The sequence below is a fragment of the Mytilus californianus genome, unplaced genomic scaffold (assembly GCF_021869535.1).
Source record: "Mytilus californianus isolate M0D057914Y unplaced genomic scaffold, xbMytCali1.0.p SCAF_1, whole genome shotgun sequence".
NCBI lineage: Eukaryota > Metazoa > Mollusca > Bivalvia > Mytilida > Mytilidae > Mytilus > Mytilus californianus.
This window is the reverse complement of record NW_026262581.1, coordinates 25,742,262-25,759,021: the sequence shown is the minus strand read 5'-3', so window position 1 is coordinate 25,759,021 and position 16,760 is coordinate 25,742,262. Positions and strand designations below refer to the sequence as shown.

Below are 16,760 nucleotides of genomic sequence, written 5' to 3'. Positions count from 1 at the left end.
CACGACTCATAGCAAAGGAAAAGCGCTTTTATAGGTGTTCTTTATGTTTTCATCCCAGAATCTTGACATCTCACCAAATGTTTTTACATAATATAGATTGTACTCTTGATATTCTTATTACAGATTTGGATCTCAATTTCAATTTTGAAAAGTGATCAGTATTTTTTTTTTAACTACAAACGATGTGCACACAGCTTTTATAAACTGCCTGCTTCTTAGTTTGATATTTAAGGAAAACTTTGCTAACCTTTAGTTTTTAGTGCAGGTTTAAAGTTGATGTCTATTTTGTACAAATTACATTTCCACTTTTTTTATTTAAATAAATCTAAATTATAGACCATCTTACCCTGTTAATTAAAATTCTGACATTTAACCATTTGAAATTTTTAAATCGATTTTTATCATTTCTAGCATCCACATAGACTTGATTTAGGAATAGGCTTATCAAAAAAAAATTTGGATTTACTTCCAAAACTGACCTTTAGAAAATGTTAGTACATACTATTGATCATTTTTCATTTAATTTTGATCATGCTGATTAATATGGTTATATCAGCCTCATTCTGATTTTACTTGATTAATTTTTTTTCCCCGTAGATAGGTCTTTAATCATGTTAATCATCAACCTTTCATGCCATTAGATTGAACATCAAATTGCTTTTAATGACTGATAGAACTCTCACTGATTATTAACTGTTCATTAAATTACTAAATACCAGTGACCTTTAATAAGATCCTTGGAATATTTGGCCTTATTATCTTGTGCAATTAGAGGAGCAAACATTATTGACCTTGATGGAATAAATATGCAGTAATTAACAAGATGATAAGGTGACATGTTTAATATTCAACGAACTCGAGCCAGGAGGAGAGGGAATGTGTAGGCCAAGATACAGGACCTTTAAAATCTGATGAAAAGCATTTAAGGATGTTCGCTACTCTGTTTCAAAATAACAAGCTTTTTAAAAGACTTTTATAAATTAATAGTATATAAAATTGGAACTTAAAAAGCAGAAAAAAATTATAGGTCCATGTCCTTGTGTTTGAGATATAATCAATTGAAAATTAGGCGGGGAATGATTTTCTCTAGATTCTTTATACATTTAACATTAGCACCTTTTTCTTTCAAAACCCATGATAAAATAACAAGGGTTTTATAAGATTTTCAAATATGGTTTTTTAAACTATGCGTTTTAAAATTATGAAAAGAAAAGTAGAGGTTAGAGGGCAAAACTTTATTGGCACTACATGGATAAAACTAGAGAATTCTGAATACCTTACAAAAAGTTAAAAACAAGAGGAGCGAACATCCTTAACAAAAATTGTTAAATGGAAATCTTATTGACCTTTACAATGATTAAATTTTTTTTTAAAGATAATAAAAACAACACAGAAGACTTATTTAAAATAATTTACTTATATTTTATGAAAGAATAAAAGTAAAACTCAAAAGATAAGAAAAATGTTTCTGCAATATTTTTCTATCGCTCTATAATTTCTTGTCACTGGTCAATTCAGTTTAAATTCTACCAAGAAATATTTAAAAAAATAAAATTTTATTAAATATATAGCAACTTGTTTTAAGCTGGGCAATGTTGATAACACATATGAAACAGGTTTTTTTAATAGCTCTTGTTAAAGCTTGAATAAAATGTGGATCAGTTAGAAGTGTTTCCAGTATAACCTGATTTCCTACAGAATAGATTTAAATTCTTCAGAACTTTATGATTTATGCATAACAGGGATTTCCCTTGTGAGTAGTTTTGACCTGACTCTTGAAATCCTCCATTATATGAACTGAATATCTCAAAACAGTCATTTGAAACAGTTAAAATGGCCTTTGAGCACAAAGATACTCATAGCATATTTGATTAAAAACTCATATAACATGCATAAAACTAGATAGACATTACATTAGATCCTGTGTGCTTAAAATCCATGAAGATTAACTGATTTTGAATTTTGGGCAGGTATTAACTTCTGAATTCAAAGAATCACTTATAAAGCCAAGTTAGTGCATGTACTCTGATTTAAAGTTTTGTCTATACATATACCTGTTGGTTGATCTTCAATTTCATGATTATTGACACATTGATATATACAAGCTGCTTTATTTCTGTTAAAATATTGGAAAAAAATGCAATCAATATGTTACATGACCTAGGCATCTTAACTGCTTCGTGGATGTTATAATTATTTTACTGATTACAAATATCAGACGCTATCATTCAAATGACTTGAACGGAAATGATTATCCATACTTGGATCTTCGTGGTTTTGTAGATAAGATTTGTATTATAAGCCAGAAAAAATTTCAGATTTGTCATTGACTGATATTCTTATTAAAAAGAATTTTATGCTAACTAGATTTTAATGTTATCATTGGAAAATATTGTGGCACATAATGAGACAGTATTTTAACACTGGAATAGTGTCATATTGAATAAATTCAATGTAAGAATTATTTTAGCACTGGAATATTGCCATATTAAATAACTTAATTGTAAGCAGTATTTGCATGGCACCTATATGGGGATATGCTCTTCTTTGACTGAGGAAAATATGCCATTTCGAAATAAAAAACGCATTCAGAAGAAAACTGTTAGTGTTAGTACTAGATCTAAAAAAACTATGGAAACTCACAAGCAACATAAATATAAGTGTTTCACGGTGAACAATGGCTCTTTATTGACAGGTGGATGTGACGACACATTAAAAGCTCAAGCTGAAAATAGACTCCTGTCGATGATTAACGATGAAGGAGAAAATTATGATTATGATCTGATTGTAATCGGAGGAGGATCAGGCGGACTTGCTGCATCCAAAGTAAGTTTAAGTTTTGTGTTGTCTGGTTGCTGTCTCATTGGCATACATGGAAAAAACATCATTCATATTTACTGATTACTGTAAATTCAGAAATTTTATGCCCCCGCTGTGGCGGAGGGGGCATTAAGTTTTACCCTTGTCCGTCTGTACGTCTGTATGAACGTCTGTCCCTCGTGCGTACATCCCAAAATTGGTTTCTGTTCTTTAACTTAAGTTTGCCTCAACCAAATGTTATGAAACTTATACGTAATGTTTATTACCACAAAACACAGATCAAGTTTGAATTTTGGTGGTGTCACTTTTATTGTTCTAGATTTATGCCCCTTTACAAATGAAAAAAGGGTTGTTTTTCTTTATTCCGTTCTCTAACTTGAGTTTGCTTCAACCAAATGTTATGAAACTTATCCACAATGTTTATTGCAACAAAACACAGATCAAATTTGAATTTTGGTGGTGTCACTTTCACCGTTCTAAAGTTATGCCCGTTTACAAATGGAAAAATTGCTGAAATATTAGTTTTTTGTTGAGCCTGTGACTTTTGTCACAGAAAGCTCGACATAGGGATAGTGATACGGCGACAGCAGTGTTAACAAACTTCTTAAAAGCTTTATATTTTAGATGGTGGAAGACCTGGATGCTTCATACTTTGCAAATAGATGCCTTGTGTTACAAAGTTTCCATCTGTCACATATCCATTGTCCTTGACCTCATTTTCATGGTTCAGTGACTTCTTGAAAAAAAAGTTAAGATTTTTTGTAATGTTAATTTCTCTCTTATTATGAGTAACAGGATAACTATATTTGGTATGTGCATCCCTTGCAAGGTCCTCATGCCCGTCAGACAGTTTTCACTTGACTCGACCTCATTTCATGGATCAGTGAACAAGGTTAAGTTTTTCGTGGTCAAGTCCATATCTCAGATACTATAATCAATAGGTCTAGTATATTTGGTGTATGGAAGGTTTGTAAGGTGTACATGTCTAACTGGCAGGTGTCATTTGACCTTGACCTCATTTTCATGGTTCAGTGGTTATAGTTAAAGGGGCACTAGCTACCAGATATATAAAAAATCTAAAATATGATTTTTTTTTATTCAGTCATTAATGAAAGTGAAATAGAGAAATAATACATCGCTTTTTTCAGCCAATCTGCTTCAATTTTGTCAAAATAGCTAAGAAACATTGATGATGAATTTTTCACTTGCAAGTGAATAATTTGACCCCATTGAATCCGTATATATGTAAACTTCAATTTAACCCCTTAGCTAGAAATGGATAAAGCATGAATCGTGCGTGTTAAGTTATTTAAAGGAAAAGAATGTAAACATTGAAAGTGAAACAAAGGTGCGTGTTAAGTTATTTAAAGAAAAAGAATGTAAACATTGAAAGTGAAACAAAGGTGCGTGTTAAGTTATTTAAAGGAAAAGAATGTAAACATTGAAAGTGAAACAAGCGTAAATCATTTGATTGACTGATTCGATCCACAAAAAATCATTCATATACAGGTAAAAGCGATGATTAACATATATTTTTAATCTTTAAAATGAAATAAAACAGACATAGAAAAATCCAATTGCATGATTTGGATATCTATTTATATTTATATTTATGTTTATATCGCTTATATGGTCATTGGAGGTCGTCAGAGGTGTCAACTCGAAAGTTAATTAGATGGCGTCTAGACTAAAATACACAAGAAACGAAGCTACATATAATTGAGCCCATGTCCTGTAAATTGTTTATTTTAGACTTTTTTTAACTTGGATAAATGTTTTACATTGTTATAAATCAAATATGAGAATTTGAGTCAAATCGGTGAACACGAATTTGACATCTAGTGCCCCTTTAAGTTTTGTGTTTTGGTTTTTTTTTTTTTTATACTGTTTGCAATAGGTCTACTATATTTGGTGTATGGAATGATTGTAAGGTGAACGTGTCCAACTGGCAGGTGTCATCTGACCTTGACCTCATTTTCATGGTTCATTGGTCAAAGTTAAGTTTTGGAGTTTTGGTCTTTTTTTCTAATACTATATGCAATAGGTCAACTATATTTGGTGTATGGAAATATTTTATGATGCACACGTCAGTCTCTCAGGCTTTATTTGACCTTGACCTCATTTTCACAGTTCATTGCTCAGTGTTAAGTTTTTGTGTTTTGGTCTGTTTTTCTTAAACTATAAGCAATAGGTCAACTATATTTTTTGTATAGAAGGATTGTAAGCTGTATATGTCTGTCTGGCAGGTATCATCTGACCTTGACCTCATTTTGTTGGTTCATTGGTTAATGTTAAGTTTTCATGGTTAAGTTTGTTTCTTAGATACTATAAGCAACAGGTCAACTATATTTAATGCATAAGTTAATAGTAAGGTGTACATGACTGCCTGGAATGGTTCTTCTGACTTTGACCTCATTTTCATTGTTCATTGGTCAATGTTTAGTTTTCTTGGTTAAGTCTGTTTCTTAGAAACTATAAGCTATAGGTCAACTATATTTAGTGTATTGAATGATTGTAACGTTGATAGTTGTAGTAAAGCTTTATATTTAGGACTATCAACATAATATCAATGGTTAGTAAAGAAGGCGAGACATTTCAGCGTGTGCACTCTTGTGTTCTCTAACTTTAGTTTGCCTCAACCAAATGTTATGAAACTTATGCACAATGCTAATTACCACAATACACAGATCAAGTTTGAATTTTGTTGGCGTCACTCTTACCGTTCTAGAGTTATGCCCCTTTACAAATCTCAAAATTGCTGAAATATTTGTTTCTGTTCTCTTACTTTAGTTAGCCTCAACCAAATGTTATGAAACTTATGCACAATGCTAATTACCACAAAACACAGATAAAGATTGAATTTTGGTGGCGTCACTTCTACTGTTCTAGAGTTATGCCCTTTTAAAAATGGAAAAATTGCTGAATTTTTCGTTTCTGTTCTCTAATTTAAGTTTACGTTAACTAAATGTTATGAAACTTATAAACAATGCTTATTACCACAAAACTCAGATCAAGTTCCAATTTGGGAAGTGTCACTTTTACAGTTCTTGCATTATGGCCCTTTATAACATTATATGCAAGCAGGGGCATCATCTGTGTCCAATGGACACATTCCCCATTTATTTATGTAAGTGATGGCATTATATAAATTTAGATTTACTGTGGAAATACTTTTATTCATGGGGTACCAATTTTAGTGTTTTTCGTGGAATGATTTATCTACGAATTTAAGTGTCCAACGAAATATAACAACTGTTGTGCAAACCAAGACATGGAAAGATGACTGCATGGATACGAGCCTATAATCGCTATACATTGAATATCTGCAAACTCACTTTGAACTACAATGAACTACTGTAAATTCAGAAATTATTGCGAGGTTTTTATTAATGCGAATAATGCGACTGTGTGTGTATCACAATATTAAGAATTCGCATTCTGAAATCTGATGCATATATCTGTATGCAGCTTTTCCTGAAATCGCAATAATTAATCTCGCATTTATGTCCATTCTTCAAAAATCACAATAATACATGCACGCAATAATTTCTGAATTTACTGTATGTGTACAACTACAGACAGGATTATTTCCATTTAATCTTTAAAAAACCCAAACTGTACAACTTTTACCCTTATAATTTTCAAGAAAAAATGGTTTTGTTCATCGTATCTCTTTATAATTCTCATACGAAAAAAAAAAATCATATTGGGCTTTTTTTATATTTCATAAGAATTATTCTACAATTCAAAGTACATTTGTAACATTTTTATGTAACTGTTTTCTGTCCCAATCAACACATTTGAAGATCGTTAATCTGCAGATCATTCAATCTCGGGTTATTTAGTGTCATCACTTCTGAGTAAACGTGTGCAACAATTAAAATGTTTACTTTGCAATTTCTTTCAATTGAGATAATTTGTAAGCATAGACGAATCAGCTTATTTCCGAACACAATTATTTTTATTAGAAATTTGATGAGTGTTGTAAATGATGATAGACGAACAAGTCAGTGAAAATAAACACCGTATTTTGCAATGATTTATATAAAATCATTATAAAACAAGATATGATTCTTTTCAGGAATCTTCATTTCCGATTGCTTCTAATTCTTCACTCGATTTTTTTCTCTGAAAACTAAAATCCATGAATTTAAGAACCCACGAACATGTAACTTTTGCTCAAACCACGAAAATTTATACCCAAGAATAAAAGTACTTTCACAGTAATGACTGTCACAAGTGGTTAAAATGACATATTTTTTTCCCCGTTCTACTGGGAAATAAATAATTTACCAGACTTTCTCCTTGTCCTCCTGTCAGATAATACTACCTGTAATTGTTTTACCTGTCTTTACTTGAAGTATAAATATAAGGAATAAGAAGATGTGGTATGAATGCCAATGAGACAACTCTCCACAAGAGACCAAATGACACAGAAATTAACAACTATAGGTCACCATACAGCCTTCAACAATGAGTAAAACCCAGATTGCATAGTCAGCTATAAAAGTTGATTATTTGTTTCTGTGTATTGGGCATTTTATTTATACAAAATCTCCTACAGCAGGTTCAGTTTAAGAGTAGAATGAATTTTGCCCTACTGGAATGAGATATTAATGAGTCATAATTGTATATTTAAAAGATTGTTTTAACAATTTTACAAATTTCTATAAAATCTAAATGTTATTAAGTGCTAAACATTGAAACTTCAGAATTTTTTTTTATCATGTGAACTTTTTTTGATCAGATAGACATGATAGATTTTTGGTGTGCCCTTTTGGAAAACATAGACTCTAATATTATTGTGTGCGATTTTGTCCCATGTACATGATGTATATATATTTACTCCATATCCTTTCATTTTCTATCTAATATTTCTACATTTTGTCTATCTTTTAGTTTTTATTGGTTTATACAAAACTTGATAGAATTACTTCAATTTGTTTTTTTCCCTTGACTGGTTATACAAAAACACCATATAATCTCAAAAATTAATTACATGTAACCTTTTCAGCTCTAGATGAATAACACTATATTTCTTAAGTTTTTTGTGTCATTAACAGGAAATTGATTTTTTAAGAACTGTTGGTTATGAAACAGGGTTATTCTAATAAGGAATGTAATTACTAATTCAGGTTCCGTTACTAGAACACTACGTTTCTTAAGTATTTAATCACTATAATTTTCTTGTATAGTCATGTTACGGATTCGTGACTTGTCAATATTATGGAGATATTAGGACTTTCCTCGTTAAAACTAAATGCTATTGAAACACTGTAACATCTTCGTTTGATAGCGGCAATGATTGATTTTTTCAAACATGAAAGTTCCGTTGTTGAATTGTAATTTACCTGTGAATTTTACCTTGAAAGAGAGAAATAATAAAAAACTAGATAATTAGACTTGATTCTGCTGAGATAAATCAATGTTAGTTCATAGAACTTTTTGAATGTGTAGGAAAGATTTTTAAAATTGGCTAATTTATCATGTTGATGGAATAAAATTTGCTGGAACTTTTTTTTTTTATTTATAAATTTTACCTTTTATGAGTTTTTTTAGATTACTTAAGAAGAAAAATTCTTAAATTGAATATGCATAAAGTCATCATGGTTTTTAACAGGAATTTACAAAAGCAGTAAAATACTGGCCTTTTTGTGATCAGTCTGTCATGTTTTGTTATTATGGAATTGATATACAACATATCATAGGAATAACAGAAGAGCTATTAAAATTTAGAAAGAAATAGAAGTAGATTTCTTAGCTGTGATGTTAACTATAGTTGCTAACACCTGAGATCACCCCCAGTTCTTGGTAGGGTTTGTGTTGCTCAGTCTTGTGTACTGTTGTTTGTCTTTTTTCTTTTTTAGCCATGGCGTTGTCAGTTTATTTTTCGACTTATGAGTTTGAATGTCCCTTTGGTATGCTTCACCTCTTTTTTATCCATATCATGTGAACGTGCGTCAAAGTTTGTTTGTCTATGATCTTAATAATTAAGATTGCCAGTTTTCCTGCAGAAGGTTGGTTAATCTCTCCCTACTCCTGCTTCATCACCTACAAAAACTGGTGTGCTGAAAGTGACATTTTACACCAACAATCAATTTTTAAATACTAGAAGATGCCCGCGAAATCACGGTATAATTGGGCAAGTGTTGAAACGAAGAGTGTCAAGGGTGCCTGTGTTTACAGATAAAAAGGGGGAGGGGGAGGATCACTTTGACATGTTCAACGCCCATTTCATTTTTGGACAGTTCTGAACCTGAGTAAAAAGGGTGGATGTCGTTTAATTTAGCAAAATGATGCACTTACAATACAATACCGGATCCTTATAGGCCTAACTGTCCTATTTTCGATCCTTTCTTCTTACTTTCACTTAGATTTTGTGGGCACTACGTCGACTGAGCATGCACGAAAGCATATAAGACAAGGATCAATAACAGTCTCTGAATTTGGATATTTTCTCAAAAATTGGCGTTTTCTGTGGAAAAAAGATTGCTTCAAAGACAAATTTAGGAAGTACAAAACACTACATTTATACTTCATATCACAAATATTTCCGACTTTGTATGGTTTTAGAGGAGTTGCACCCCAATGAAATCGATCTCTTCCTTTAGTAGTATAGATTTGGAGTTTGCTAATTCACTTTTTGAAATTTGAGCAATCTTGGACAGAAAATGTTTCATCCAACAAGATAGAGTTATTGAAGTAAGAATATGGATATCTTGTATATGTAGCTCTTCAGATTAATTAGTTGTAATTATAGATCATATAGACTTGGGAAACATCCTTGTCCTGTGAAGGCTCTTCAGTTAATGAAGCAGCCACACCAGACATACTATATTTGCTGAATTTTGCTTGAATTATTCCTTTTACGTTTGAAAGAGGCTAATCCTGTGTAGGCTCTTTAGTTAATGAAGCAACTACACTATAAAGAATTAAATTGCTGAATTTTTCTTAAATTATTTTTTATACGACCACAAAAATTTTTGCAGTTGTATATTGGTATGACGTTGGCGTCGTCGTTGTCGTCGTTGTCATCGTCGTCATCGTCCGAAGACACATTAGTTTTCGCACTATAACTTTAGTTTAAGTGAATGGATCTCTATGAAATTTTACCATAAGGTTCAATACCACAAAAGGAAGGTTGGGATTGATTTTGGGGGTTATGGTATCAACAGTTAAGGAATTAGGGGCCAAAAAGGGGCCAAAAATAAGCATTTTTGTAACTTCCAGCGATAACTTGTGTGTAAGTGTATGGATCTCTCTGACATTGTACCACAAGGTTCCATATCACAAAGGGAAGGCTGGAATTGATTTTGGGGGTAATTGCCTCAAAATTTTAGGAATTAGGGGCCAAAAAAGGGGCAAAAACAAGCATTTTTCTAGTTTCATGACAATAACTTGTGTGTAAGTGTTTGGATATTTCTGAAATTGTACTACAAGGTTCCATATCACAAAGGGAAAGCTGGAATTGATTTTGGGGGTAATTGCCCGAAACGTTTAGGAATTGGGGGCCAAAAAGGGGCAAAAAATAAGCATTTTTCTAGTTTCCAGACAATAACTTGTGTTCAAGTGTATGGATCTCTCTGAAATTGTACTGCAAGGTACCATACCACAAAGGGAAGGCTGGGATTGATGATGGGGGTAATTGCCTCAATATTTTAGGAATTAGGGGCAAAAAAGGGGCAAAAAACAAGCATTTTTCTAGTTTCAGGACAATAACTTGTGTGTAAGTATATGGATCTTTCTGAAATTGTACTACAAGGTTCCATATCACAAAGGGAAAGCTGGGTTTGAGTTTGGGGGTAATTGCCCTAAAGGTTTAGGAATTTGGGGCCAAAAAGGGGTAAAAAAACACATTTTTCTAGTTTCCAGACAATAACTTGTGTTCAAGTGTATGGATCTCTCTGAAATTGTACTGCAAGGCACCATACCACAAAGGGAAGGCTGGGATTGAGTTTGGGGGTGATGAATGATAAGGGGGATAAAAAAATTGGGGGGGGGATTTTTTTTTTCCCTTTTTTTTCTTTTTTTTCATTTTTTTTTCTTTTAAAATTTTCCAATTTAAGTTGGTTATATCTGATTTATATTTAAAAGCAAATAATAATGATATGGTAGGAGCTACACACCAAACAGGATGTGTAAATTATTATATAATAAGTATTGTGCAATAGCAAGAAATTTTCAATCGTACAGTATTGCACAATAGCAAGAAATCTTCAATTGCACAGTATTGCGCAATAGCAAGAAATCTTCAATTGCACAGTATTGCGCAATAGCAAGAAATATCCAATAGCACAATATTGCGAAATAGCAAGAAATTGTCAATTGTACAGTATTGCGCAATAGCAAGAAATATTCAATTGCACAGTATTGTGCAAAAGAAGATACTTCGTATAAATTGCTTATTTCTTGACCAATTTCAATGGGGTTTTATTCTTGAATTCTTGGGGTTCTTTAATATGCTGAATCTAACCATGTATTAAGTTTTTGGATTTTGGTCCACATTGAGGTCCAAAGGGTCCAAATTTAACTTTGTTTGATTTCATCATAAATTGAATTATTGGGGTTCTTTGATATGCCGAATCTAACCGTGTATTTAGATTTTTGATTATGGGCCCAGTTTTCAAGTTGGTCCAAATCGGGTCTAAAATTAAACTTTGTTTGATTTCAACAAAAATTGAATATATGGGGTTCTTTGATATGCTGAATCTAACCATGTATTTAAATTTTTGATTTTTGGGCCCTGTTATCAACTTTGTCCACATTGAGGTCAAAAGGGTCCAGAATTAAACTTTGTTTGATTTCATCAAAAATTGAATTCTTGGGGTTCTTTGATATGCCGAATCTAACCATGTATTTAGATTTTGGATATTGGACCATAATAGGTGAATGTCCAATTTAAAATTTTTAAGTTCTTAGACCACATTCATTCTGTGTCAGAAACCTATGCTGTGTCAAATATTTAATCACAATCCAAATTCAGAGCTGTATCAAGCTTGAATGTTGTGTCCATACTTGCCCCAACTGTTTAGGGTTCAACCTCTGCGGTCCTATCAAGCTGCGCCCTGCGGAGCATTTTATTTACATTTGAAAGTGGCTAGTTTTTGGTAGAAAATATAAAATATAGACATATATGTTAATCCTTGTAGGAAGCTGCTAGTTTAGGTAGAAAAGTTGCTGTGTTTGATTTTGTTCAACCATCTCCACCAGGCACAACATGGGGTAAGGTTATAATATAATGTGATTGATTCTGTACAACCGTCTCCAACAGGTTCAACATGGGGTAAGGTTATAATATAATGTGATTGATTCTGTACAACCGTCTCCACCAGGTTCAATATGGGGTAAGGTTATAATATAGTGTGATTGATTCTGTACAACCGTCTCCACCAGGTTCAACATGGGGTAAGGTTATGATATAGTGTGATTGATTCTATACAACCGTCTCCACCAGGTTCAACATGGGGTAAGGTTATAATATAGTGTGATTGATTCTGTACAACCGTCTCCACCAGGCACAACATGGGGTAAGGTTATAATATAGTGTGATTGATTCTGTACAACCGTCTCCACCAGGCACAACATGGGGTAAGGTTATAATATAGTGTGATTGATTCTGTACAACCATCTCCACCAGGCACAACATGGGGTAAGGTTATAATATAATGTGATTGATTCTATACAACCGTCTCCACCAGGTTCAACATGGGGTAAGGTTATAATATAGTGTGATTGATTCTGTACAACTGTCTCCACAAGGCACAACATGGGGTAAGGTTATAATATAGTGTGATTGATTCTGTACAACCGTCTCCACCAGGTTCAACATGGGGTAAGGTTATAATATAGTGTGATTGATTCTGTACAACCGTCTCCACCAGGTTCAACACCGGTTAAGGTTATAATATAGTGTGATTGATTCTGTACAACCGTCTCCACCAGGCACAACATGGGTTAAGGTTATAATATAGTGTGATTGATTCTGTACAACCGTCTCCACCAGGCACAACATGAGGTAAGGTTATAATATAGTGTGATTGATTCTGTACAGCCGTCTCCACCAGGCACAACATGGGGTAAGGTTATAATATAGTGTGATTAATTTTGTACAATTGTCTCCACCAGGCACAACATGGGGTAAGGTTATAATATAGTGTGATTGATTCTGTACAACCGTCTCCACCAGGCACAACATGGGGTAAGGTTATAATATAGTGTGATTGATTCTGTTCAACCATCTCCACCAGGTTCAACATGGGGTAAGGTTATAATATAGTGTGATTGATTCTGTACAACCGTCTCCACCAGGTTCAACATGGGGTAAGGTTATAATATAGTGTGATTGATTCTGTACAACCGTCTCCACCAGGTTCAACATGGGGTAAGGTTATAATATTTAAGAAAATATCTAGAACTATCCTATTTTATGGTCCGTTGTAAGTAACAGGGCATTAAGTGTAACTCTTGCCCATCGTTCTGTTTGTCGTCCGTCTGTTACTCTAACTTTGTTTTCCTCATCCAAGTTTTATGAAACTCATACACAATGCTTACATGGCTTACAACCAATACTAACAGACAGAGTCAGAATTTGGTCAGTGAGTCACTTACTGTTCTAGAGTAATACCCCTTTTTAACTTTTTAAAACTGCAAAGCTTGAGCAGGGGCATTCGTGTCCTCAGACACATTCTTCTTTTATTTTCAAATGATTTTTGTTCATATGTTTTTACTGGCTTTATTGTGTCTTTGCATTGCCGTCTTGTTGATGTTTAGCCCACATCTACCTTGGTTCATAAAATGGATAGACAACTTGTATGTAAGACACTCTTGTTTTTATTTGATGACTCTTTATTATGAGGACAGCAATTAGCCACCTTGATGATATTGATAATAACTTCATTATGGACAGAAGTAGCAGAATTTGATTATTTTTGTCAAGCTTAGAAAAAGTTACTGCTATCTTAAATGCAAATTTGATTGGTTGTCTAATGGAAGTGTAGTATGTATTAAAGGAGATGTGGGATAAACCAAAAATGAGACAGCAACCCAATGACAAAAATAGCTTAATGATTTCTCAAGGGCAACAAAGCCTTCAACAATAAACAACACCATACAATACCAACCAAATATAGATTAAAAAAGGAATAAAAATTTGGGTAAAAAAATGATCAAATTAATTTAAATGAGTGAAAATATCATGATACTATGAAACCATGGTTAATTGTTTCTCTGTTACATAGTACATGTAATGCCTTGTCAATAAAGAAAATGAAATCAGTAAATATTTATGTTTCTATTTCAGGTTTAGGAGGGACATGTGTGAATGTTGGCTGTATACCAAAGAAACTAATGCACCAAGCTGCTTTATTAGGTAAATGAATATTGTATTCAGTAACTGTTTCAGGCCACCCTTAAAAATATGTATATTCCCTAACCAACGTTTTTTATTCAAAAAGGGTCGCTTTATTGCAATCATTGTTAGTATACAAAAGTGTATATGAATTTTGTCCTGCTTGGCAGAACCTGTAAGCAATATGTATACTCAAGTAAACATTACAATACTGTAAATTCAGAGATTATAATTTATTGCCAGGTTTTTATTAATGCGAATAATGCGACTGTGTGAGTGTCGTAATAATAAGAACTCTCATTTTGATATCTGATACATATATCTGTATGCAAATTTTCCTGAAATCGCAATAATTATGAAATCGCAATAATTAAACTCACATTTTTGTCCATTCTCCCAAAATCACAATAATAAATGCACGAAATAATTTCTGAATTTACAGTACCCAAAGTCTTTTATTCAAGATATTTTTGAAGAAATTGATTGTGATGTTGCATATCAAGACAACAAATTTGTTTTAAAAAAACACTATATTTTTTTAATCAATACCCTTACATTCTGCATGTTTAGAAGTGTTTTTTTTTTTTAAATGATTTAAAAAATGAAGTTAACAAATTATATACTTTAAATTCTGTTGGAAATTAAAGAGGAAATTATGACAGGATTAAGTTCACAATTATTAATACTTCCATTTAAAGTTTGCATGTATTATGCTACTGTAACATAAAAAGGAATTGCATCAATCAAATTCTCATTAGTGTTAACAATATTTTATTGTTATAATCGTAACATTAACATTACCAATAAGACAGGTTAATAAATTCTTATTATTGGTGTTGACAAAGATTTGCTTTAATACATTGAAAATAAATTCATTACATTCCCAATTGACAGCATTTCATGTTAGCAGAAAAATCACCACAAGCTTAAATTGCAAACTTACATGCTATTGTTAATAGATATAAGAAGATGTGGTATGAGTGCCAATGAGGCAACTCTCCATCCAAGTCACAATTTGTAAAAGTAAACCATTATAGGTCAAAGTATGGCCTTCAACACGGAGCCTTGGCTCACACCAAACAGCAAGCTATAAGAGCCCCAAAAATGACTAGTGTAAAACCATTCAAACAGGAAAACCAACGGTCTAATCTATATAAGAAAAGAGAAACACTTATGAACCACATCAACAAACGACAACCACTGAACATCAGGTTCCTGACTTAGGACTTAAGTTATCTTAGACTTAGAACCTTGTAGCAAAATTTAAATAAATAATTGTTTGCCAACGTTTTAGGTTCAAGTTAATACAGCTTAGTATTATGGGCATTCAAATAGATTGTCAAAACTAGGTTTTGGTAGGTATGGTCAGATTTAAAGGAATTGATTGATTGTTTTTTGGTAGTTGCTTTTTTTTTACAATTTCAAAATTCACATCTTTTTAGATTTTAATTGCATTTGCAGGTCATGGTTTAGAAGATGCTAGACATTTTGGTTGGGAAATTCCAGAAAATGGTAAGTTAATGAAGAAAAATAAAACAGTGCATCTGTTTTTGCCTGAGTTTTAACCCCTTGGAAAATAAAGCATGCATAGTATTGTAAATTATGGGTAGGAATTAAAGTGAATATAAAATCAAACTCATATATTCTTGTCCTATCATTGAAAAAGAAATGAATAGATTGTTTGCTAGTTGTGCTGTAAACAGTCAATATTATCATGATTATGCATGAAATCAAAATTTTGGTTCTGAAGGTCTATTCTGAAATGTGACAGAACAACAAAAATTCCTCATGTTTCTAGACTTGATGGACCAGATTTGATCATAGTATTCATTGTTTTATAAAATTTCCATAATTATACCCCTGCTTTAAAAAATTGCGGGGTATACTGTTTTACCTCTGTCTGTCTGTCCATCCATCAGTCCGTCCTTCCGTCCCATGAATATTTTTCTTCGCATTTTTCTCAGGAACTACATTACAAGGATTTCTGAAATTTGGTTTCAGGGTTTAAATGAGTCAGCTATACCATGTGATGTGTTTTCAGATTCATCACTCAACAACTTCCTGTTTACCGAACACTTACATCATTTTACATATGACATCCAAGTAGTTGAAAATTTTCGTCACATTTATCTCAGGAACTACATAACTTACAAGTATTTTTGAAATTTGGTTTCAGGGTTTATATGAGTCAGCTATACCGTGTGATGGGTTTTCAGATTCATCACTCAACAACTTCCTGTTTACCGAAATATTTGGGCGGGGGTATCATCAGTGAGCAGTAGCTCACAGTTTCACTTGTTTTGAAAGGCTCTATAAATTATGCAGTTTCTATTGCAAATAATGTTTCTTATTAGAGCTCTTCCTTGACAATGCTAATAAGTTAATTTAATAACTATTTATTTAATTGCAGTGAAGCATAGTTGGGATAAAATGAAGAACGCCATTCAGGTAAGAACAGTTTAAACTATTTTTTAATAAGTAAGTAAAACTGACAAATGACGACCACAAATTTTGACATTCAAACTTGGTATGTAGAATTCTTTTTTCTTATTATAAGTACCTCTGTTCTTCAAATTAAGCCTTTCTTGCCCAA

At 32.5% G+C, this 16,760-nt stretch overlaps 1 protein-coding gene across 1 annotated transcript in view; it reads left to right on the top strand.

The window, feature by feature from the left end:
* LOC127717950 (thioredoxin reductase 1, cytoplasmic-like) overlaps positions 1–16,760 on the top strand; it is a 50,639-nt gene that overhangs the window by 20,263 nt on the left and 13,616 nt on the right. The window contains exons 5-9 of the mRNA XM_052223831.1: positions 2,696–2,826; positions 11,970–12,042; positions 14,120–14,188; positions 15,629–15,679; positions 16,578–16,615. Of these exons, the coding sequence (XP_052079791.1) occupies positions 2,696–2,826; positions 11,970–12,042; positions 14,120–14,188; positions 15,629–15,679; positions 16,578–16,615 (362 nt within the window). The remainder of the gene's footprint in view (positions 1–2,695; positions 2,827–11,969; positions 12,043–14,119; positions 14,189–15,628; positions 15,680–16,577; positions 16,616–16,760) is intronic.